The sequence below is a fragment of the Kogia breviceps genome, chromosome 14 (genome assembly GCF_026419965.1).
Source record: "Kogia breviceps isolate mKogBre1 chromosome 14, mKogBre1 haplotype 1, whole genome shotgun sequence".
Classification (NCBI taxonomy): domain Eukaryota; kingdom Metazoa; phylum Chordata; class Mammalia; order Artiodactyla; family Physeteridae; genus Kogia; species Kogia breviceps.
The window spans coordinates 55,754,629-55,779,873 of NC_081323.1; the positions used below are offsets into that span (position 1 = coordinate 55,754,629).

The window sequence follows — 25,245 nt, forward strand, 5'->3', positions numbered from 1 at the left end:
CAGCTGGGTGGGTGTGAGGATGTCCTGGGAATCTCTGTGGCTGGTCAGCTGGTCCCCGAGCCATCGGGATCTGTCCCGGGCAGGAGTGAAGCCCTGTCTGGAGGGATCAGGAGGTGCTGACCATGCAGGGCAGCAGGGCTGCGGTCTGCCAGCTCCCGCACTCCCCCGAGCCCACCAGCTGTCACGGCAGCCGGGGCTCCTCACCTCTTCCTGTGCTGGGCTCCACCTCAACCCTCCTTCCTGTCTGATTTCAAAAGCCAACAGCCTTACAGACAAATCAGTGAGCTGCAGCTGCCTTGGGCCAGCTCTCTGGCTTTGTCACCACCCTGTAAGTCAGAGGCAGGGGTGACGCCAGGGTCTTGTTTCAAGGACTGAGTGCTCCTGCAGACCTGATGCTCAGGGGAAAGTGGTCCAACCAAGGCCACAAAGGAAAACAGACTCACCATCAGCAGACCTTTGCTTTTTGGGGGGTGGTAGGAAACCAGGCAAGCATGGGGGCATTCAGTGACTTCCTCAAGGCCACACAGCAGGCAGCTGACCTCGCTGGGGCTGGAACTGCATCCTGCCACTCTAGGTCGGCACATTCTGATATGGTGTGTGGCCCTCCTCACCCCTTCTTCTAACTGCCCTTGCTTTCCTTCTCTCTAGCACCCAACAGGCACCTTTGTCCCGGCTGTACCCCACAGTGTCTTCCTGAGTCAAGGGCCCCCAAGGCAGGTCAGCTGCACCTGAAACAGCAGAATGTGGCGGTTCACTCAGGCCCCTGGAGGTGGACCTCAGCACGTGTGCTGCATTGATGGGGAAGGACACAGCCCAGAGTGAACAACATGAGAAAACTTACAATAGAGGAAAAATACAGGACAGCCTCTGGTGACAGGGAGCAAACCACCTCATGTGAAGCCACTGAGAAAAGCAGATGACAAGGTGGGAGCAAAGTGATGGGGCCTCAGATTTTCTCAGCGAGCAGGTGGGAGCCAGCAATGGTTGTAGAGCAGGAGAGTAGTAGGTTCAAGTGCATGTAGCAGCTTGTGTGTGAGGGGAGTTGGGAGGGGGCGGGGCGTGTGCTTGTATTAGCCTGTCCTCAAGAGCCGCATGGATGATGGAGGGGAGGGTACCAAGGCAGTAGATCAGGAATGCTTCATAGAATGCCATCCTCCCATTCCCCCCTCACTCCCTCTGTCCCTTCCATCAGCGCTTGCCAGGTGCTGGGGGGACACATGGTGGCTACCCTGGAGAAGCCTGCTGAGGCTTCAGGCAGGCAGAGTGCAGACTGGCGGCTGCAGCCCTGGCCAGAGGTGCAGCAAAGGTGTTTGAGAGCAGGCCGCCCACAGGATGTTGGAAACCACAGGGGCCGGGTGGGTATCTGTCACACGACAGAGGCCAGGAGGCCCCTCTGCTTCTCCCTCCACGGCTCAGGGTCGATGGATCCTGAGCACAAAAGGAAACAGCATCCTCTGTGGGGAATCTCGGGGCACCCCTGAGTCAGCACTGCCCCCCACCTTTCCTCCCCACCTAGAAGGAATGTCCCATGGCTGGGTAGGGCTGGGCCCCAGTCTCCCTCTTCCGGCTCCTCTAAGAAGTTCGGGGCCTTCTCCTGACTCTCCTGGGGGTTTTCGTAAGTTTGGGGTGAGGTCTCCCGTGCTCGTTCTCACTCTGGGGCTTTCTATCCACCCAGAGTTGTGGTCAGCTGGGCAGGCCCTTCCCAGCTCAGCAAAAACTTGAGGCTTCCTGCCTGCAGGGGCCTCTCTGGGGTTGTGCAGGCTGCAAGGCCCCGCTCAAGCTGGGCTGTGGCTGTCCTTTGATTGCCCTGAGTGACCATGTCCAGGCCGAGGCCAGGCCACAGGAAGCGGGACCGGCCCAGGAGGTCACATCACAGTGAGGCGTGTCTCATCATTTTCACTGATGGGTGAACATTCTGCTGCCCTGAAGCCCAGCGCATGTTCTTCCTATGCTGAGTCCCCATGGCGACTGGCAGAGCTTCTGCACAGGAACGCCTGTGCCTGCTGCCCACCATGAGGCCATGGCCGCTGGCTCCTCCAGGCTCCCTGTGGGTGCTGGGAGAGGGCAGCTCATCGTCGGCTCCTTTTCAACCAGCTAGCTGGACCTAATTCTCTAGTTCCTGAGTCAGGTTTAAATCCTCTGTAAAGGTCATGCTTTCCCGAGTGCCGCCAATTCTCTGGCTGTGGTGGTTTCTTTTCTTAGTGGCTGGTTTAACCCTCTTTCCTTGCTTTTGCACTAGCTGAGCCATGGCCAGGCCCACTGCTGACCCCTGCTGGCCTCCGGGGATGTGCTGCACAGACCCGACGGGCCAAGGTCTTCGGTCCCCAGGCCCACCTTCCCTGCCTGTACCTGCTGGTGGCCTTCTATCAACTAACCCCTCCCCGAAAACCTCCTTTTCCATCTGGAGTTGGTAGCGTTCTTGGAGTCAGGACACTGTCCGAGGAGTGAGGCTCCCAGGCCTCCCCCCAACGGAGTGCACTCGAAGCTGCATGGTCTCCCCCGTGAGCCAGTGAGCAGGGTAAGGACCCTGGGTCAGCTCCCTTCTTCCTAACTCCACTTCATTTCCCTGACACAGCCCATACTCGGGAGGGGGCGTTAAGCCCTTCATACAAGAAACGCATGGTAGCTTCTAGAACAGGCTGGGCTCCATCTTCAGTCTGATCAAAGAGGTGTGATCTGAGCCGAGGCTTCCTTCTAGCCATCTGCCCTTGGGCAGCAGACACGGGGAAGGCTGGGTCCCCTCTGCCTGGTCACAAATCAGGAAACACAGTATATATTCAAGAAGCCCCATTTCGCCTCCCTGAATGCTGCACGCCGCTGAGGCCCAGTTCACAAACCCCCTCTTCCAGGAAGCTGTCCCTTTGGGCCATCTGAACACTGACCCTCACAGCTGGCACAGAGGAGAGGCCAGTCTGTTTCCTCCACTGGATGACCAGAAGTGCCGGCCTGTTCCCTTTTCTCAGGGCCCAGCACACAGGCCAGAGCAGGCTTCATAAACTCATCCTGTTAAAATGCAGATTCTGACCCATTGGGTATGGGCAGCCCAAGCGTGCATGTAACAAACCCCGGGCAATGCTGCTGGGCCTTGGCCTCTCCTGTCATCGAGGGTGGGAGCTCAGCGCCTGCTGAGGGCTCTTAACTGTAGGCGTGCGGGGTTTGCGGGGGGCACAAATGTGTGGATGAATGAGTACCTAAGAACCAAAGGAATGAACAGCAGCAGGCCTGGGCTCCCCCTTGAGATGGAGAACACGCACAGGACTGTGGCAGACACGGGTGTGCGGGCAGCAGGGGCACTGTGGGTCCCCTCTCCACGGCCCGTTTTCCTTGTTATTTTGTAGAGTACAGCATCCAGAAGGTTTCTATAAAGCTTTCTGTTTTTATTGCACATCATACAAAACGAACTGCACTCTATTTAAAACAGACAAGACGTTCACAAGGACGCAGAGACCCAAACTTTTCTTCTTTTCCAGCCCTCACCTGCACTCCACAGGCGGCTACAACACATACTGGTGGAACCAGTTAACAAAGAACGTACTTATTTTGGGGGCTTCAGAGCTGTACTGGGCCTTCTGTATTGTCCAATTCAGAGACTGCTGGTGACAATAATAGGTGTCTGGGCAGGACAGCTGGGCCAGCAGAGCACCTGGGGCCTGGCAGTGCAGGGCCTGTGGACAGCTGGTCTGCTGGTAGAGGTTGCGATTACAGCCCAAGTGCTGAGAAGGAAGACATGGGCAGGGGCAGCCTGGACCCAGACATCCACCTCAGGACACGGACACCTGTGACTGGTGGGCAAAGAGAGTGGAAGATGCGGCTGAATCAGGCCTTGCCCTGGCCAGCTGGCAGTGGCCCACCCCCTCCTGAAACACATGGGGCCCAAGGGGGTTAAAGGGAGACAAACTGTGGGCACTGATGGAGGGAGGGGCCAGGGCCCCTAAATCCAGCGGATGACACACTCCAAAAGCCACTCTAGGATACAAGGTCAATAGGAAGCCGATCTGGGTTGGTGCTGCCGTTATTCACAGGGGGAGCGGTGTGGTCAGAAAGCTTAGAAACACTGTGGGGGCCTGGCTGGCTGACGGGGGCCGCAGACCCTCACAGGCTGCTGATGGCCAGGGGTTGGGGGCGGGGGACAGGCCTGCGGGTTCTGACCCCCATCTTGCCCACGGGCTGCCGTCTCTTCCTCTCAAGCTTCTCCTTGCGGGCGGCAGCTGTGGTGAAGGTGATGCACTGGGTGTCCAGGAAGTCCAGCAGCTTCCCCATGGCCACATGGATACCTTGCTGCTTCAGCTCGGCCTGTAGCTCTGCCAGCTCCAAGGGCTGGTACAGCAGGACCTTGCGGTAGAGGGCTGGCTTGGAGCAGATGTAATGCCTCACGGCCTCCTCTGTGGCCGCTACCTGGATGGCCGCCTGTGAAGCACCGACACCCTCCTCGTCCTCCTCATCTTCTGAAGACTCCAAGGCTGCTCCAAACTCACAGGAAGAACTGAAAAGAACCGGACAATAACATCTAGCAACACCCCTTCTTTCCGGCCTACACCCCTAGACCTGGAGCCTCTTTGAGGGAAGGAGTGTTTCTGTGTCCCCTGCAGAGCCCAGCACATGGACGACCTCCGGGGCAGTAGGAAGCCCCAGGCTGCTGTGTCCCTGGCACTGTAGCCACCGGCCTGAGCGGGATCGCACCCTCAGCCAGAATCTAATGCCAAGGGCAGCCGTGCTCGGCTGGCCCTGCTTGTGAGTGAGGACGTGGGAGCCCCAGAGGTCTGCCCAGGAGGCCCACAGGGGGCTGACCTTTAACCCCACCTGGGTCTCCGGTCATTCAGACCCAGAAGCAGCTGGGATTTCTGAATGTTGGCCATCAGGCCTCGCTTATGCCAATTCTCAAAACTCACTTGTCAGAGGACCTACAAAGCCACTGGCCCTGTCCTTCCATCTGGTTACCTTTGTGAGCTGCAGGAGCTGTCACTGTTGTCTACAGAGGTGGCCATGGATTCCTGGGAGGCCGGTAGCTGGGTGTCACCATCAGGGCCTGGAGGGCCCTCCTTGGCTGGTGACGTGCTCAGGGCAGGGACGCTTCCACCAGGCTGCGTCTTTTGATGTTGGGGGCCCTTGGTCTTAGCAGGTCCCTTGGACCTTTGGGGAATGGGGCCAGAAGTGGCCTCCAGCTGGGTGCGGCCAGCTGCCCTTGAAGCCTCAGAGGTCTTGGTCTTGTAAGTCTGGCTACAAGGAGCCTCCAAGGGCACCTGTGTGGACTGGCTCTCTTCCTCGGAGTCTGACTCTAGTGTCTGATGAGTGTACTGGAATATCTCCTTCAGTTTCAGGACCATTTGGCGTTTGGGCAGAGGGCGGACCCCAAACCTGAATGGGAAAACAGGTGAACATCAGCAAAGAGCAAACAGTTATCAACTAATTAAACTAGTGGCTTTATGTAACTGAATCTTAAATGCCTGACTTATGAGCATTCAGAGGTCGGTATCTATCCTGCATACCCACTGAGCTGACTCAGGAATATTCCAGAAGGGCCATTCCCCCTGAGTTCTGAGTGGTGGTGTAGCAGTGACCTCCCCAGTGTCCAAGGCAAACAGTAGAATTCATTGGAATGTGAGTTTTGATGTTCTTTTAAAAAATCATGTCTCCCTCCTCAGACTGTTAAGGCAAGGGTCCCATTCCCATCCACATGGCACATGGAGACCTGCCACCTGATGGGTGACCTGGAAGAGTGTCATTTCTTGGCCCTGAGTCACTTGGGGAACAGTATGTGGAGAGCTGGGAGTCATGCATGCCCCCCCACCGACCAGAGGCTCCTGCCACCAGAGCCCAGGGTGCCGTTCTGCTCCCCGCTTCACTAAGCCTGGACACGGGCGCAGGAGGGAGGGTCTGCTCAGAGCAAGCTTTCCAGAATAACACCAACCTGTCCAGTTCTTTCTTCAGCACTGGGGTCTCCATGATGGAATACCTTGGCATTGGGGTTATGGGCACTTCGGGGGGCAAGTTCTTCTTCCGATTAGCACCTTCTGGGTAGAACAAAAGAAACACATGTTTCAGCACGAGGGCCCTGGATTTACCTCTTCTGACCCTGATAGTGTCATTTAGAAAAATGCTGCCCTCGCTCCAGGACAGCAGTGATGTCCACCCTTCACTGTTTGACTCTGGAGTCACGTCTTCCCATTGGAAAGCATCACACAGCACACGGTGAGGGCCACGGGCTTATGCGGTGCTGATGCTGTGAAGGGCTCGAAAGCAGGTAGGCGGTTGCCAGGGGCTGGTGTGAAGGGGCAGTGGGGCGACTGCTAATGGGTATGGGATTTACTCTGGGATGATGAAAACATCCTGGAATTAGACAGTTGTAGAATACTGTACTAAAAAGCCATTGAATAGTACATTTGAAAGGGTGAATTTTATGATATGTGAATAACATCTCAATAATGCTGTTATTTTTTTTTAAATCAGTATTTTAAAGACAACTTAGGGACAACTTAAGTACATCTGGACTTTGGTTCTTATCCTTTTTATGAGCATGGAGTCCTTTGAGATGCCACTGAAAACTACAGGATCTGTCTTGTGAAAAATGCACAAGATTCTTTACATCATTTCAGAGTTTGTCACCCTCATGAATCTCCCCTCAGATTCTGACTAAGGTCCCCTGGTCTCAGGTCTCTTGCAGTGGTTCTCACACACCACCTGGGAACCTGTTAGAAATGCAAATTCTTGGTCACACAGCAGACCTCCTGAAGCAGCAGCTCTGGGGTAGAGCCCGGCCACGTGTGTTTTAAGAAGCTCTGCAGGCAATTCTGACGCCCACTCAAGGCTGAAAGCACCTGGTTAGTGATGCCCAGTTGGTCTAAGATTTTAGGGGGACATGAAATGGCAGGACAGATGCAGATGCTCTGCCCATGGGCTCTGCTTCCCTGTCACCAGTCACGGCTCAGTGTCGCCTGGTCCCTTCCCAGACTCTCCCTGGATCAGTCCAGCTGGAGGGGGTAGTGGTGGGGCAGCAGCACCTCAAGGGGCTGACACCAACACCAGGGGCCTTGATTTTCCCCTGTGACTGAAATGAGCTGGGAAATGGGGTCCCTCCAGCAGTGGGGCCAGTAAGGCTCACAGCAGACCTCCCACACTCACCCCACCTGGTCTTTTGAGATGAAATTCATATAACAAAACTTTAAAGTGAACAGTAGCACTTAGCACATTCAGTGTTGTACAACCACCACATCTTTCTAGTTCTAAAACATTTCATCCCCCAGAGAAAGTTCCATGCCTGTCACTCCCTGTTCTCCTCCCCGCCCAGCCCCTGGTGATCAGTCATCTACTTTCTGTCTCTATGGCTTTGTCCATCTGAATGTTTCATATAAAAGGAATCATATAATACGTGGTGGCCTTTTGTATCTGGCTTCTTTCACTGAGCAGGATGTTTTCAAGGTTCATTCTGCTGTATCTGTGTCAGGGCTTTATTCCTTCATATGGCTGAATAATATTCCACTGTATGGATGGACCACATTTATTTATTCACTTATCAGCTGATGGACATTTGGGTTGTTTCCACCTTTTGGCTGTTGTGAGTATTGCTGCTGTGAACATTTGTGTACAGGAGTCCTGATCTCAAATCCTTTGAATGTATATGTAGGAGTGGAATTGCCTGGTGGTAATAGCAATTCTGTGTTTGACTACTTGAGGAACCACACGTCTGCTCTTAAGGTGCACCTGAGGTGCCTGTCACAGCCTCTTGGAGGTGCTGGTCCGCTATTCTGGAGTGGAGCCACAGACAGGGATCTTGAACAAGTACCCAGGTGAGCCACAGGATCTAGGCAGGTTTAGGAAGCCCCGACTTACTGGCTAAGAAGTATATGTTTGACAGCAGGCCAATCCTCCCCAACCGTGGAGTGGGGCAGGCAGGCAAGGGGAGGGCTGGTCGCAGGTCAGCAGGCCCTTTAGCATCACTGCCCCGCGCTGTTGTTACGACCCTCCACGCCCCTTAGTGTAAAACAGTGTAAAAGACAACACCCTCCCTCTACTCACTTGGCGTCTGTAAATCTTGCAGTTTCTGGGCTCCATCCACGCTCGGTGTCTGGGGCAGAGGAAGAGCCTCTGGGGACTTCTGTTCTTCTCCATCCCAATTGTCCCAAAGAGCTGAGTTCAGAAAGCTCAGCCTGCTGCTCCCAGGGGAGCTGGCCCCAGGGGATTTCTCTTGAGCCTTCCTCTGGCCAGTGCCGCTTCCTCGGATGGGGGTGGTGCCCAGCAGTGCTGGGGAGCGGCAGTCACCGCTCTCCGGGGCCCCCTCCACCCTACTGCCAGGGCTACTGGTGCTCAGGGGGCCGGTCCACTCGAGGTTCAGGTGGTCGATCGGAATTGGTGAGAGGGGCTCCACGTGCCAGCACCAATCATCGGCTGGAATCGGGGGGTCACTATCCGGCAGGGGGATGTTGCTCGCCTTCTGGGAGGCCACCTCCTGCTCCTCCTCACTGTCCTCAACCTCCACCACTTCACTCACAGTGGCCTGAAACCCTGGGCTCGGTGCAGGCGGCGGGTGCCTCTGGAACTGCCCAGTGAGATCAGCGAGGCCTCCTGAGCCGGGACGGGGAGCCAGAGGAGAAAAGTACTGGTGGCATCTGGGGTGGGGACTGGACGGGCTTCTGCAGACCTGCCTTCTGCTGTCAGGGCTTCCAGGAGCAACAGGGCCCAGGAGCGAGGATGATGTCTGAGGCACTATGACCGAAAACTTACTCATGGCTTCCGGTTTGTCCCTGTTCTCTAACAGGGCCCTGGGCTTAGGCTGAGCCAGTGGGTCTGCTGAAGGCCTGGACCTGAGGCCTGTGATTTGGGTCTGCGATGAACAGTCACGGCTTCTGCTAGCCAGTGGGGTGGCGGGCACCAACCACGAGGTATCTGTCATGCTGTCCTCATCGCCACTGATCTTGGGGTCGCAGAACAGCTGGGGGGTCCCTCTGCCCCCGACAGAGCCCTGGTTCCCCAGCGGTCCCTCCGCCTCCTGCTGTAGCATGGGCTCTCTTCCTGCTGGGCTTTGGGAAGGTTCCTGCTCCGCATCGAGGTCGATGATGGAAAACAGCTCAGAGGACTTGGTGCTAACTTCAAGAACTTTCTTTTCTTCCGAGGGACCATTCAAAACTGACTTGACTTTGATTTGTTCCAGCTCCAGCTCTTCATCTGAATCCAATAAAAGGATAATCTCATTTTCTCTGTTCACGCTGGATGGAGAGTTCTGAGACCTGGCCCTCAAGCAGCCAGGCTCTGACTGGGTTAGATCCATGGGTGGAGACTTTTCTGGGGAGATCAGGACCCCTTTACCTCTGTGTTCCAACATGGAACTACATTCCTTGTCTTTCTGGCCTGGATCCTTACGTGACATGGGAAGGCTTCTGGCCCTCTTTGGCTTCAGTGATGAGTTCTGGGAGGCCACCCTGGAAGCTGTGCCCTGCAACTGGGGTGTTGGCAGGGACAGGTCACTGGTGTGACGAGAACGAAGATGTGGCCGGCAGGGACTCCTGCCTTGATGGGGCTGTGATGGGAAGAAGGGTGAGTGTGAGGAAGGTGCCTGCTGGTGAGCAGGGGGATGGGAACTCTCTATCTCCCTTTCCCATATGGTGTAGTTTCCTTCCTTGCGATCAGTTGTCATCTGGGAGGGTTCAGGGTATCCGGCTTGAGGCGGTGAAAAGGACTGTTCATCATCATCAACATCAACTGAGCACAAAAAGGTGCTTTTCTGCTTCTCTGCCCGACCCCGGGCAGGGCTGGAAGAGTAGGGAAGAGCCAGTGCTTCCTTTGGGGACTCTGCTTTCTCCTCCCAGTCCAAACCCTGGTCCCTGGGGGGCAGGAGTGTGGACTGTCTCATGTTTTTCCATTTGTCTAGGGCCTCATCTCTTCCTTGCCCAGATGATTCCATCTGCTCTGCATTTTCTGACTGTTCTTTATTGCGAACGCTTGTGAGGATTCCCCCAGAAACTGGACCGTCCTCCCTGAGCTGGTCAGCTTCTTCCTCCATCACTGGAGCTTTCTCCCCCTGGAGCAGCTTTCGCTGAGTAGCTGCAAATTCATAAATTTCTTCCATCTCTGCCTCATTCACCTTTTCTCTGTCTTCTTCTCGGCCCTCAGATTCCAGCAGAGCCTCTGCTTCCTCCTCCTCACCCCGCCACACTGACCGCAGGAGTTCTTGGAAAGTCTCCACTCTGCTTTCACAATCCTCGTCTTCCTGCTTCTTCTGCCGTCCACCCTCTGCATCCATCAGGACGGGCACCTGTTCGCACAGGTGAACAAGCTCAGTCACGCCAAACCTGCAATGGGAAAGCCATGCGTCACCCCACCCTGCGCAGAGGCAGCAGCTGGGTGTCCAGGTGCGGGAGGCTCGGGGCAGGAGCCCTCAGGGAGGACGGCCGTGACTCACCCTGGCCTTTCCCCTGCTCCCCTACGGAGATGGTTCCCGTGCTCATGCCCAGCTATGCCCCAGGCTGCTCAGTTCTAGAAACAGAGCCTTCAAGGAGGGCCACTAACCCTGCTGTGCAGGCCCGAGTGCAGGCTGAGGGGAGATGACAGGGATGGGTGGTGCTGTGACCGGGAGAGCACCCAAAGCGCTGTGACTGATGCAAACCGGGACACCCAAACCTGTCACAGGTCAGCCAGGCCTAGGGCCACACCAGCCTGCCACCTGCTTGATGGCTCTGTGGTCAAATCGGTACCTTTGAAACCCCAGAGGCTGAGCCCATCCTTCCCAAGAATGCACCTGAGAGATGAAAAAGGTTTCATCCCAGAGGACCTCGAGCCTTATCAGGAAGTAAAACACCTATTTTTTGCTGAGCTACCTGCCACCTCTCCTGAGATACTGGTGTGGACAAAACAGGTAGGTGCAAATTCATGGGAGTTAGATCAAGCATCCTACTCACTTCCATTTTCTGGGACTTGGGAAAGGACGGCTGTTGTTCAGCTTTAGTGGCAGAACCACCAAGGAGCGGCAGTGTTTGGGGGCTGAGGTTGGGACCACCCTCTCATCACGCCCAGGGATCGAAGGCCATGGGGTCCTCCTCAGCCAGCACCTGGCTCTGCTGCAAGTGTTCATTCTGGCCAGACTTCCAGTCAATACACCCTGTTCAAGTCACCACCGGGTATAAACTTGGGATTGAAAGGTACAGGAAGGACTCAGCCCTGACTTTCCCACAGGCCATCAACCAGATAATCCTTGTCAGTTAATGTCAAAAGCTGTGAAGTAAATGGGAAGAACAATCCGGACCTGTGGGCCAGAGAGCTCAGGTCAGGGGCCAGGTGGGGAGTAAGGGCAGTGTCCGCAGCATAGAGATAACGCAGGAACACCCAGACGGCCTCAGCGCTGACGTCACTCAGCAGAACACGCTGGGTCCTCATGTCACCATCTTCTATTGCAAAGAAGCCTTCACTGTTTACCTGAGGGAGAAACGCATACAGAAGAGTTACCGATCAGACAGTCGTGACTTGGGGCAAAACAGACCTCAGGGAGGTTCTGGGAGCCTCTGAGCTTGTCCCAGGACAGGTATTATTAGCCAGTGTTGCTCCATTTAGTTGGCCAGGAATTCTGCAGGTTAGGCCACAAAATTTGTCTGTTTACAAAATCAAGTCAGTGACAGATGCTCAAGAACCCTCTTGACAGGCATATCAAAGGCACTAGAACTTTCTGACGAGACTGACAGCAGTTTCTGGGATTCCTGTAATGCGATGTTCAAGTCAAATGCACAACAGCACAGAAATGTCGCAGTAGCTCAACCTTAAGGTTGATTATAAGACTTTACAATTATGCAAATAGAGGAAAAGGAAACAATTCTGGGGAAAAAAGGATTTTTATTCAACAGAACAAGAAATCTGATGTTTCCCTAAGCTCATCTCTTCATAGAGCTTCCTGACCTCAAAACCTGTCTTCTCCATGGAAGCATAACCTTGATGGCAACAGAAGAAGGACGTTCCAGGGCAGTGGGAGGAGAGTCGGGGTTGGGGGAGGAAAGGGGGCAGGAAGACAGAGGGAGAGGCAGGGCACAGAGGGAAGAAGAGGGGAGGAGGGAGAGGAGGGGGGAGGGAAGGGGGTGGGGAGGCAGCTTGGCCACACACTTACGTGCTGCATGAGAAGTGGGCATCGGGCATACAGCACAAACTTGTGGGCATAAAGCACCTCCCCGCCGTCCATCTGAAACTGGACGTCGCTGAGGTGTGGGTTGTTGACCATGGCACCGAAGTCGGCCACCAGCAAACCGAGGGCGAGCTGAAATGAGAGGGGGAGAGTGGCCACTGCCACCTGTCACCCTCCTAACTGTGCAGGCCCAACTGACGGGGTGCAGGTGGCCAGTCAGGGCCTCGTGCTGCTCCCCACAAGGTCCAATGTTGGGCTCCACCTTTAAGTTACCTTTAGGCCCCCAGGGACACGGAACAGCAAAACCCAGTCCTTTCTAAAAATCTCCATCACACCCAATTCCCTGGCCTAAATGGGCACCCCAGCCCATGGAGAGGTGTGCTTGACAGCCTCACCAGGACGTGGCAGCAGCATCAGCACCTGCTGAGGGCTCCATTGGCCAGGCGGTGTGCAGCCCCACAGGAAGCTACCAGCCCAGCCTGCCGTGACAGATGGGACCTGAGCCCAAGCAGTTATGGGGCCAGCCGACGAGCTCCGTGTCCCTCTCTGACACGTGCCATGTCTCCAGGGAGACCTTGGTGAGAAGTGCTTGGCTGATACCAATGCACTCACGGGATGACTCCCACCCTAAGGAAAACCCAGCTTCTAACCCAATTCGTCACCAACACAGAACACAAACTATTAGCTGGAGGCCTCCAGGACTCACACATGAGGGCACAGCAAGTCCTGAACGAGTGAATGGAACTTTGAGAGATGGATGCACAGAGCCATCGGCTGAAGTGAGGCACCTTCACCAAGCAGGGGTGCTCCCCAGGCCCCAGGACAGAGCAGGCTCCCAGGGCCAGGCTACTGAGGTGCCCCAGAGTTCAGCAACAAAAGGGACAACAGCCTCATGGCAAAGCCCCGCTCAGTTCAAAGGCCGTCAAGGGGATCAGTGGACTCAAGCAGGGGCCTGGAGGCTGGCAGTAAGCTGGCAGCACTGAACACAAAACAAGCCCTTCGGCCAAGACCATGGATGGAGCCGGGACAGGGCCAGACATTCTTACCGAAGCCTGGCCGCTCCTCTCCAGGCACTTCTCCTTGGCTGGCAGGATAAACCCAGTCAGTGGAAGGCTGCTGGGCGACAAGTCCATTCCTGAGAGGAGGATTTGCAGGTTAAAAGAACAGCACCTTCTGGCAACATCAACCACCAGGGAAAGAGCATCACCTGGGCTGACCCGAGGATGTCTTCACAGAAAGTGAACTGCCCACAGACCACCTGCACCACCACCCAGTCCCAACAGAGAGGGACTCGGGAGAGAAAGAGCCGAGATCAGCCCTCATGACCACTCATTCTGGCAAACGGCTCTGTCCTTGGTCAACGCTGAAGGAAGACTGTGACAAACTCACCTAAATCACATTCACCTTTGAGGAAAAATGAAAGCACCTAGTGAGACTACATTCTCCCCGTCACATGGGGATGAGCCTAGCAACATGGGATCTGAGCAGCTGTCACAGCCCTGGTCCCAGGGAGGAGAGGCCCCGACAGCCAGTGTCTCACCTGTGGCCCCTCCTGAGCTGGCTGGGCCCCCACTGCAGGGCCACGGGCTGGCGCTCAGCCCCTCTCCTGCCAAGTCCAGGAGATCCTGCAGGGCCTGATGCTCCCTCTGGCTGGCGGAGGGCACTGGGCTCAGGGGGCTGTGGCCCACAGGGTGGGTGCCATGGATTGCAAGGGGTGTTTGCACGCCAGGCTCTGGCTTCTCAGGCAGCTCCAGTGGCAGCGTGGGCTCCTGTGTGAGGCCCTGAAAGAAGTGGGAGAGCCAGAGTGAGCGTGTGGCCGCCGCAGCAGGCTCCCCAAGGGTGTGAGCCCCAGCCCAGAGCGACCCTGGGAAGCTTGTCACCATTGCCGCCTGTCAGCAGGCTCATCTGTCACGGCAGAGGCCATGCCTGTGGCCGCCACATCTGCAGAAGGGTTCCCAGGGCCCCCGCCCTCCTAGTATCGTCTGAATTGCTTCAAGCGGGTGAGTACCAATTCCAGACACCTGCATAGGCCAGTCTGGTTCCTGCCCCCCATCACAAGCAGGTCATACCCGGTCCGGGAGAAAGCCCTGGGACTCTGCATTTTAAACTCTCCAGGAACACAACACACTTTGGAACCAGTGGTCTCCCTGTTCCTACCAGGAGAACCATCTGGTTGCTGCAAAGAAAACACACTAGACCACACACGACGCTCCTTGGCTTCCCCTCCGCTCCCATCTTCCTCCAACTTTCTGCCGCCACCCTCTCTCCTGAGCCCACCCGTGCCAGCTTGGAAGGGAGCGCACCTCGGCAGGCCCCTGGGGCACTAGGGGAGGGACCAGGCTGGCCGTGTAGAAGGATTCCAGAGCCCAGGCCCCGGTCAGGGCGCTGCCCTCCCACAGAAAGTTCTGCTTTCCTCCAGGTGGTCGAAGACCCCGCTTGCCCTTTTCCAGCTCTTCCTTAAAAATTCTGCTCGCAGGAAGCGGTGGCGTTCCAGACAGCTCCAGCTCCTCTGCCAAGAGCTGGGCCACGCGATCCTCCATCTGTCTCCCTGTGGTCTCCGCGTCCTGGACTAACAACTGCGGGGGTGTAACGGGGGCTTTCTTCTTGCGACTTTTCTTCTCTAGAGCTAAACAGAAGCAACATGGAGTCATCCTCCCCCCGAGGCCCCCAGCTGCTCCTTTAGCGGCTGCGGTGCGGCGAGGCTCCCCCGGCACCACCTTTGACCACACGTACCTGCTCCCGGTCTCGTCCTCTCAGAAAAAGCGCTTCCCAGCCTGAGTGCCGCCGGCACAGCCTCCTGCTCCATCTCGGACCGGGACAGCGCCATGGCCACCAGCAGGTCCTCAGACGGCGCCTCGGGCTTGGCGACCTTCCGCCTCTTCTGTGGCTCCTTCTTGGCAGTGGCTCCCTTCCGCTTCAGACCTCCAGCGTGATCCCTGAGGCTTAAAAGGCAGCCACACCGAAAGGTTAGTGAGGCTAGAGGTGCGAGCACTTCCTGTTCTGAGGTGGTCCCCACTGGACCCGAGAGGGCTCACCCTTTCTCCTTGGTAGTGGGGGTGAGAGAAAAGGGATAAATGTGCAGACAGAAGCATCAACAGCTTCTGTACTCAGTCACTGCACTCACTGTGTGCCTCACGTGAGCTCGCCTGATCCTGGGCCATGAGGTCAGCACAGTCCAGACACGGGAGGGTCTGGGTCCTTCCAGGTGATGCTGCCCAGCAGGGCTCTTGGCAGACACACAAAGCCAACAGCAGCACTGCATACCCCAGACGTGGCCAAACCCTTCCGGTGGAGTCAGCTCCCCGGATTCCACCCACTTCTGCCCATCCATACCTCAGATGCCCTGAGGCGGACCCGGCCACATTGGCCGTGAAAAGATCCCTTCCCTCCTGAGGGGGCCCTAGGGCAGCACCTCTGCCCAAGGACTGAAAGGCCTCCCAGGTAAGGCCACCAATGTGGTCAGCTGACTCACAGGTCAACGTGCAGCATGTCATTTGGGTTGGAGGATATTTATTTAAAGGATTTTTTGGCTGGAGAGAACCGACACTGCCTGGTGAATTCCAACAGTCTGGGCGAGAGGTGGGAGGTAAAGGTGAGACAGATGGAGAGTACAGACCCAGGACCACCTTCACTGCACCTCAGGGCAGTGTGCGGGAAGCCTCTGGTTTGGGTAAAAGCTCATGCTCTCCACCGGGCCAGGGATGGCTCCGGAATCTAGGTATCACCTCAGAGATCTCAGCGAGCCCTAATTCAGTTCCTGAGAACCCTGCACGATAACCCCAGCCTCCAAGAGGGGAAGGAGCCACCCTAACCTCCAGGCCCTGCTGGCAGCTGCTGCAGACTGTACCTCGGCCCAGCGGGCAGGGCCTGGGCTGAGGTGAAAGCACGTGAGGGGTGCAGGAGCAAGTGGGGTGCTCTCACCAGCATGTGTGCCCTGGCTGGGGAGCTCTGACTACCCCGGAGTCAAAACGCCCTGGGCTTGGCCGTATGGCAGGCAAGGCTCTTCGTTTGCTGTGGTTTTCTACTCTAACAACCTTCCAGAAGGACCCCCACACATCTTGTCTCACTTCTTGGAGGTATTTAAAAAGCAGATATATTTTATCTGAGTAGGTAGCTTCAGTCTAGTCCTGCCAAAAGGCAAACAATGGCTTAGATGACATCTATTCTAAGGACTTAAGGCTTCTGAATCTGTGATGCTAGTGTTGATGTGCTAAAATACGGACAGGCTTGCTGCTAAGAATCGACCACCCAGTCTCAGCACTGGCCCCCATCAGAGGCCCATCACCTGCGTGCAAGGCAATGGCTGGAACAAACAGAGCCACTGCCCTCGGCCTTCCCTTTGCCCTCAAGAGCTGCCGAGGGAAAGAAGTCCCGAACCTGCAGAAGTCCAGGGCACACACTACTCTGTTCCCTGTAACACTGGGACCTACCCAGGCATTCACAGCGGCAGAGGCAATGTGGAGGGAAGCAACCCTCTGCCACTTGTTTGCCTGTGGTTTGCATGCCAAGCACTTGTTTCTGGGTATCAGCAAGGCCTCCTATTCAAACACTTAAGCATTTAATTCATGCAAAAAAATAGGCCTATGGTTCTGTCTCATCAACTTGTTGAGCTATGCTGAGTAATCTTACATTAATAGTATGAAAATTGGACTACACTGAGCTGGAAGCCATGCTGTACCCCACACAAAATGGATGAGGTGAAGAGAACTATCAAATTCTTAGCTGCTCAGGATGGTGGGGATGGGAAAATCTCAGGAAGGCCCTCATGGAAACCAGTCCAATCCAACTGGTCCATTTCAAAGCCTCCAACGATAGAGATCTGTCCCCTCCTCAGTCCCTGTGGAGACTACGCCCAATTTCTTCCCGAAATATTTCATCTCCAGAATCAGAGAGGGCTCTTTTGTCCTCCAACACTACAAAAGACCTTTTTTCTTTTTTTTTTTTTAAACAAATCAGAGTACTTTGATTTTTCTTCCTTTTCATCTGACTCACCTCGATGCCAGTGTGCCAGAGGCCCCCTCGGGCTGAGCTGTCTGCAGCCGCACGGCCTGGAGCAGGAGCTGCGGGCCAACCTCCATCTTCACTGCACACTGTTTCAAGTGACTGATTCTGCTCTTTGGGGTGAGAAATGGCTTGCCACAAATTGGGCATTCAGGGATCTGAGGCACAGAAGGGCTCAGTGCCTTTTCAGCCTCGTCCAAGCACCTGGAGGAAGACAGCAAGGCAGAAGAACCACCCTCCCTGGTAATATGATCGTAGATAGGGATTCATGTCAGCGTACACGTGCTGTGGGACAAAGCCTGTTCTCCCTGAGCTGATCCCTCCACACAGCCTACAGTCAGCCTCCAGACATTGATTTCAGGTTTCTGTTAGCAAAGGTGTCTGAAGAAAGCATGGATACACTAAACATAGAGTCATGGGAGTAACCATATGGCACAGTGATTCTACTCCTAAGTATATGCCCCAAAGAGCTGAAAGCAGATACTCAAGGGACTTCCCTGGTGGTCCCAATGCAGGGGGCCTGGGTTCCATCCCTGGCTGGGGAACTAAGATCCCACATGCTGCAACTAAGCCCACATGCCACAACTAGAGAAGCCCACATGCCACAACGAAGAGCCCACACAGCCAAAATAAATAAATACATTAAAAAAAAACAACAGATACTTAAGCAAATACATGGAAAGCATGTTCACAGCAGCTCTATTCATAAAACCCAAAAGGTGGAGACAAATGTCCACCAATGGATGAATGGATAAATGAGATGTCGTCCATCCATACAATGGAATATTATCTAACCTTAAAAAAGGAGAAAAGCACTGACACAGCTACAACATGGATGACCCTTGCCAACACTCTGCTGAGTGAAGGAAGCCAGACACAAAAGGCCATATATTGTGTGAGTCCACTTATGTCCTGAACGGGCAAATCCACAGAGACATAAAGCAGATCAATGGTTGCCAGGGGCTAAAGAAAAGAGGGAAATGGGGGTGCCTGCTTAATGGATCTGGGGTTTATTTTGGGGGTGACGAGATGTTATAAAATTGACTGTGGGGACTTCCCTAGTGGCGCAGTGGTTAAGAGTCCACCTGCCAGTGCAGGGGACACGGGTTCGAGCCCTGGTCTGGGAAGATCTCACATGCCGCGGAGCAACTAAGCCTGTGTGCCGCAACTACTGAGCCTGCGCTCTAGAGCCCGCAAGCCACAACTACTGAGCCCATGTGCCACAACTACTGAAGCCCGCGTGCCCAGAGCTCGTGCTCTGCAACAAGAGAAGCCACCGCAATGAGAAGCCCGTGCACCACGATGAAGAGTAGCCCCTGCTCACAGCAACTGGAGAAAGCCCATGCATAGCAACGACGACCCAACGCAGCCATGAATAAATAAATAAATAAATTTACAGGAAAAAAAAATTGTGGTGATGGCTGCACAACTCTGTCAATATATTAAGTAAACACGATTGTATTGTTCACTTTAAATGGGTGAATTGTATGGTATACGAATTATATCTCAATAAAGCTGCTTAAAAAGAAAAGCAAGGATAGATTGACACCGATACTGAGGTACTATCTCAAGATTCCCACCATGGCCACAGGAGCCCCGGAGCTGGTCACACCCACGGGAAAGGTGACCGCAGACAGGTGATGGCCAAGATGCTCCTACCGGTTCACGTGCTGCTCCCTCCGTGTCACGGTCATAGCCGAGAGGTTCTTTTGACAGATCTGGCAAAAGAACAACCCCTTCTCCTCCAGGCTGTCGTTGTGTGCAGATGCCCGTTCTGGCCCAAGCTCGTGCTGGAGGGCCAAGGCCACTGCAGCGTCGCTCTCTGTGGCAGGGAGCCTGGGCCCAGACCCTGTGGAGGCACAAGGACCCATGAGGCCCAGCTTACCCTCAGATGTCAAGGAGCACGGACACTGGGCGTATTGTGAGGAATCCAGACCTGGCACCACTTGGCTCATGCGTGGCCCCATCCAGGGAGACTGGACACCGAGTGGGGCCCTGAGAAGGGTACTCCTTAAACTTTAACAGGTACACGGACCCCCAGAAAGCTGGTTAAAATGCAGGTCTGGAGGTGGAGCTCGAGATTCTGCATTTCTGACAACTCCAAGGCGAGGCTGATGCTGCTGGTCCAGGACCATTCTCTGAGCATGAAGGTACTAAAGAACTTGCCTTTCATTTCCCATCTCTGCTAAAGTCGGCAACCCTGGGCATTCCAGTTTTATAAGGCTTCTATTCTAAAAAAATCTAAGTTTTCTCTTCAAAGTTCAACCTTTCCTACTACTCTGACTTTTTCTTGCCCATCCTAGAACCAGGTCAGAGTGAAATGCCATTCTTGGTTTTTCTCAGCATCAGACCAGAGGATGGACTGACTCTAATCTTGAGATGGCTCTCAAGGTGGTCATGCCCACTGCTGAGGCCCTCTGTCACATCTGACGTTGCTGGAGCAGACCCTCGGCACTCATGAGGGATATGCCCTGAGAACAAAGCCAGAAAAGCATCATACTTCATTTTGGTCCAATGTTTTTTTTAAACAAAGAAATGCTTTATCTCTCCTGAGTATTACTGGGTATGATGTGACAATTTATGGAAACAACTGAGTCACATGTACGGCAGGTGCTGGGCTTACGCACTGGCTGAGTGACTCCTCTGCACCCCTTAGTGCCATGTAGACCAAGGACCGACGCTACAGTAGATGTCACATCGCTATGTCACCTGCATGGACCTTTGGGGTAGCCTGAGAATCCTCAGTAATCCTGAGGTGAAATCTGCAGGTACAGTACCAGGAGACTATGTATTTACTAGCCATAAGTCTGTCAATACAGTTTCTTCCTATTTCTTTTCCTTTTGTATATTTTCACCAGGGATGAAAATTCCTATTGTTTAGGGGATAAAGTATAGTACCACCTGACATTACAAGCCTCAGGAGGTGGTGTAACATGCAGTGCATGGCACTTCCCTGCAGGAAAAGGTTAAATGAGAGCAGGATGAAACAAGCAAATCCAGAAAGGGGGGAATTTTAAAAGACAATTGTCCGGGACTTTTCAAGAAATTAGTATCGTGAAAAAACAAGGACAAGACAAGGGGACTGGTCTAGAGTCTAGACCAGAGAGACTACTGAGCCACAGCCACACGTGTGTGACAAATCCTCATTCAGAAAGAGAAGGAATCCAGCTACAGAAGCTATCCTTGGGACAACCAAGGAAATCTGAATGTGAACTGATACCAGGCAGTGTTATGGAACTACTTGTGTTTATGGTATTGTGATTGTATAGGAGAATCTAGGAGTGAAGCATCATGATGTCTATAACTTGCTTTCAGGTACAGAAGAAACACATATTTATAGACATAAAAACATGTATGGCAAAATGTATATATGGCAAAATGTTGACAATTGTTAAATATAGGTTGAGGGCATAGGGACTTCATTGTAATATATTTTTCTGACTTTTATGAATGGGAAAATTTTTGTAATAAAAACTCAAAATAAAAAAAAGAGGAAGCGGTACCTTGTCAAAGAAGCTAAGTGAGAAATGACCCAAGGGACCCTCTGTTCTCTGGACAGACAGAGTGGCAAAGGTAGAGCGCCACCCCCAACAGAGACGCAATGAACACGGGCTCCTTCCTGATTCCCTTCCCCGAAGGTTATCCCTGCAGGGAAAACAGAGGACTCTCATCATACCGTTCCCTGCCATCATCTCTTGAGGGCCCTTTGGGATGTCTTCTTCAAGTGCAGCCTCTAGGGAGCACCCTTCTGAACCATGTTTCAAACGCTCGGGGTCTGCTCTCTTGAACTGCTGCATTCGCTGTAGCACCAGCTCTGCCGCCCGGGGTTTGGAGGGACTGGGCACCATCGCAGTCAGACAGGAAGGAGGGGGCTGGGAGCAGCTGTCAGGAGTGGCCTCTGGCAAGGAGGAAAACATTCACATGCATCAGTTCTAGCCGGAGGAACCAAAGACACTTCCAAAGTTTCAAACACCTCAAGTTTCAAAGGGGTCCTTTACTGACTAGTTTAGGTTTAACTCTTAAGTGTGAATAGTACTGATTGTTTTTTGGTAACCTGTTTGTGGTAATATAAATACCCCTGTCATAAATATCTATGCCAGGAGGGGGCATGGGGAGTGACTGCTATTGAACATGGGGTTTATTTCTGAGGTGGTGAACATGTTCTAAAATTAAGTAGGGGGGATGGTTGCACGACTCTGTGAATATACTAAAATCACTGAGCCATACACTTTAAAAGGGTAAATTTTATAGAATGTGAATTGTATCCCTATAAAGCTGTTATTAAAGAAATATTAATGACAAACACATATCTTTCTAGGTCAGAAGTTCTCCTTTAACTTGGTGTCTGTAGATGACCTCCGGGGGGGGATCCAGGAAGCCCCTGAAGTTATATGTCAATTTTGCAGGTGTGTTTGGGGGTGCAGTGTTCTGGGGGAAATCAAGCATAGCTTTCACTAGACTCTCAAAGGGAGTATGAAGGACCAGTAATGTTTCAGCAACATTAACGAAGCCTTACAACAGACTCTTTACCACTGCACTGGGAGGTCATGCTGACCACATATTATTTAAGATCAGGAAGTGAAGGTGAGAAAAATTTAGAAACAGAACTCAGGAGCCCAAAGATCTTGTGCTGTATTATATATGCAAGGCTGGTTTTCAGTTCTGCATGAAGAATGTATCCTAAGCATATGGTTTAGTACACCAAGGGCAGCAGGATAAGAAAGCTGCTTTAAATGAACAAACCGAAGAAAAAGAAAAGAATAAAAGGTGTTTGGAGGAGAAAGGAAAGACCAAAGTATTCTCCTGGGACTCAAACCCACACAGCACCCTCGTTCTACCTTTCAGCAGCCTAACCAAATTGGCTGGCCCACTGCAACTTAACCACTTTGGAATGAACTCAAGAAAGTGAGAGAAGCAGCATTATTTTCATGTTCATGTAACTCATGTCAACTGCGTGATGTAAACATTAATAGGAAACTGAAAGAGAAGAGGGTCCCAAATATATCATGTAGAAAATTCACACAGGTTATATTTTTTATGACTATTGTTTAAAACAGGAGTTGGCAAACTACGGTCCTTCGGCTGGCTTCCTGTTTTTGTAAGTGAAGTTTTGCTGGAACACAGCCCATGCTATTACATACCGCCATAGGGAGTTGAGTAGTTTGCGACAGAGACTGTACAGCCTGCAAAGCCAAAAAAATTTACTAGCTGGCCCTTTTCAGAAAGTTTTCTGACCCCTGGTTTAAAATAGTACAAATCACCTCTGGTTTCCTCTCTGGAAAAGTTTTGGCAGCTGTTTCAGCTGGTTACCTGTCTGGGTGCTCCATGCACTGTCTTGGAGCACAGCAGAAGCATGCACGCCTCCCTCCCCATTTTCAGGGAGAGCTGGTTCACTCTTTGGCCACTTGGGTGCCCCTTGCTTTTGAGTCCACAGGACCTGGCTGCCAGAGCGAGTTTTCCTCTCAGCGGGGCCTTGAAGGGCTTTGCTCTTGGAAGCAGTTGGTTTGGTCCTTTTCAGTTTGCTTCTTATCTGGGTGCTGTTTGAGACCTTTTGTGTCTTCCTTTCCACCGACACTTCCTTGGGGCCATTCTTCTTCACCCTTTGGAAAAAGCTGGCACAGAGTTCCTTAAAGTCATCGTCTGACTCATCCATCATCTGACGGGCTTGAAGGCTTTCAGACTGGTCTTCGGAGGAGTGAGGGTCAATCTGGGGGCATGTGGACAGATGAGAAAGTGAACCCAAGTGTGAGCCTAGCCAGGCCTTGTTCGCACGCGCAGCTTCATTATGGTTCTACTCTACTTCTCATTGAGGTACCTGGAGAGTTTGCACAATTGAGCAGGAAGTACTGCTCCCCCCACCATAATGATTTAAAATGTCTTTCTTCAAATTGAACCTGTGTTAAACAGCACTTTTAAAGCTTACCTTTTTTAAAGTTCACAGCTGAGAGCTTCTGTTGTCCAGTAGATGCCTCTGAGAGAGAGTACATGTGACCTTGGTGCTCAGGTGATTCTCCAAGATCTCCACGGTGATAAAGCACATTTGATTCACTTAATTTTTCACTCGTGGAAAACCAAAAGCATCTAAGTGTAATTGGACAAATATTGTCATTTTATGCCATTTCTTCCAGGAAGGTACAAGAGCATGTGGGGTATGAGAAAAGTCTCCAGAGGAACAATACCCCTGTCAAATAATCAGCTATAGCCTGGTTAGAACAAACTAACTGTCCTACAGGCTACCACAACACAACAGGGGAGAGGGATCTAAAAACCTCTCAAAGCATGTTCTTCCACAGGCAGAAAAGTGTGTGCGTCTTGGAAGAGTATAGTTTTATTGAAGCCTAGGGAATAAATCCCATGAAAATCAGTCACCACAGAAACAGGATGGCCCCGGAACCCAGAAAAACTATCTTAGGCCTGTGCTGGTCCGAGGCCTCCAGCTCTCAGAGGCTCTATCAGCAAGCAATGTAATGAGAGAGAGAGAGAGAATATGCACTTGAACGCTCACAAAGAAACAAAAGATAGGAACATAGGCTCTCTTTCACTGATACAACCAATTTTTCCAAATCAGAAATAGGTCACTTTTCTCCATTCTCTCACCCCAGCAACTCTAACTCAGGTGACTAGAATGCTGCTCATATGCAAAGGTTGGGCCTTATGGGCATGATTATTTATATTGGCACAGTTTAGTGGAGTTCAGAAATCAAAACTGAATAACCCAGTGGTAGAAAGTTCATTTCAAATACCATAATGAAATCTCCACTGTCCAAGTAATCCAATTAATCACCTAGTTTTCCAAAGCTGGGCAGGCACACATACCTAAAATCTACTTTGCGTGGCTGGCTCATTCTCACCTTACATCTCCTTAGAGAAGCTTGCTCTCCGTCTTTATCTAAGCAAACCCTCTCCACTCCCATTATTTTCTATCATTACACACTGTTTTCACAATGGCACTTATCCCAAGTTATAATCACATGTAACAGATTTATTGAATGCTTACTGTATGCAGGCAGTGGTCCCAAGTGCTTTACAAGTCTAACTCGTTTAATACTTACAACAACTCTACTGGGTACAATCTACTGATGCCCTTTCTTTACAGCAAGGAACCAGGCACAAGAATGAGGAACTGACTCAAGTTGACACAGCTTTTCAAGTGGCAGGTCTGGGATCAAATCCAGGCAGTATGATTCCAGGGCATCAGCTCTTATATTTTTATTCATTTACTTGTTATCTGTCCCCTACTAAGCTCAAAACTTCAGGAGGGCACACACTCATCTCTATTTTGTATTCTCTTTGGCTGACAAGGTGCATGACTTGTAAAGTGCTCGATAGTTATTTATTGAATTAATTAACTGCAAAGAGTTTGGTACAATAGGGAGCGAAGAGGAAAGTGATGGGAGAGAAGGCTGCAGGGAGAATCCGTGTCCGAGCGCCTGGGACGTTAGGCCAAGCAAACTGTTGGATGTGGGAGCTAGAGCAAACTCCACCCTCCACACTGCCCTGAGTCGCCACATCTCTGCCGATACTACTTTAAAACGGTGCATCTCCTATACTCAATCAGTATCTGCTGAAGGAAGTAATGGATCCTACGAGACGGCAAGTTTCCAGAGAGCTGGGGACTGTGCCTACTCAGCTTTGTACCTACCGCGGCCGGGCTCACCGCAGACACTGAAAAAAAGAATGGGCAAGTGCGGGACTGACCCCCCGCCTCTCCCAACCCGGTGACACACGGGTTGTCACCTGGGGAAGGGCTACCAAGGACTCTGGCGGCTATAAAGACAGACGGCGAATTCCGATCGCTAGTCAGACCCCCGGGCTGTGCCCCGTGGGTATCCGGATCCCTCCAACCCCTCTTCCGTTCAGACAGCCCTGGGCTCCTCCACCCAAGCCCGGGTCCTGCCTCTAACCGCGGCTGGCGGCGGGCGAGAAAGCCTCTTCGCCCTCAGAAGAGCGAGAAAGGTCCGAGGTGGCTGGACCTCCTCTCCCGGGTGCAGACTCCCGGCCCCAAAGCCCGGCTCCTCCTACCTCCTGCACCGCCGCGGTACCTTCTCAAAGGAGACCAACGCGCCTGCGCATGCGCTGCTTGGCGCCCCGGCGGCAAATTGCGTCTGCGTAGGCGCAGAGTGATCCACAACGCTCGCTTCCCATCC

General features: G+C 52.9%; 1 protein-coding gene across 2 annotated transcripts; it reads right to left on the bottom strand.

The window, feature by feature from the left end:
- Positions 1–3,356: 3,356 nt before the first annotated feature.
- Positions 3,357–25,180, bottom strand: SLX4 (SLX4 structure-specific endonuclease subunit). 2 transcript variants are annotated; one of them, XM_067013445.1, is made up of 16 exons: positions 25,121–25,180; positions 23,022–23,179; positions 22,409–22,805; positions 20,775–20,996; positions 18,758–18,947; positions 17,090–17,302; positions 14,831–15,039; positions 14,401–14,723; positions 13,638–13,878; positions 13,144–13,232; positions 12,083–12,229; positions 11,234–11,403; positions 8,014–10,283; positions 5,909–6,011; positions 4,939–5,355; positions 3,357–4,483 (listed from the first exon to the last, which is right to left on the bottom strand). In XM_067013445.1, the coding sequence occupies exons 3-16, from the start codon at positions 22,752–22,754 to the stop codon at positions 4,093–4,095; spliced, it is 5,331 nt and encodes a 1,776-aa protein (XP_066869546.1). In that variant the 5' UTR covers positions 22,755–22,805; positions 23,022–23,179; positions 25,121–25,180; the 3' UTR covers positions 3,357–4,092. The 2 variants fall into 2 exon arrangements, with proteins under 2 accessions (XP_066869546.1, XP_066869547.1); XM_067013446.1 differs by having other exon boundaries at positions 4,002–4,483; positions 5,909–6,008; positions 25,121–25,179.
- Positions 25,181–25,245: the final 65 nt, after the last annotated feature.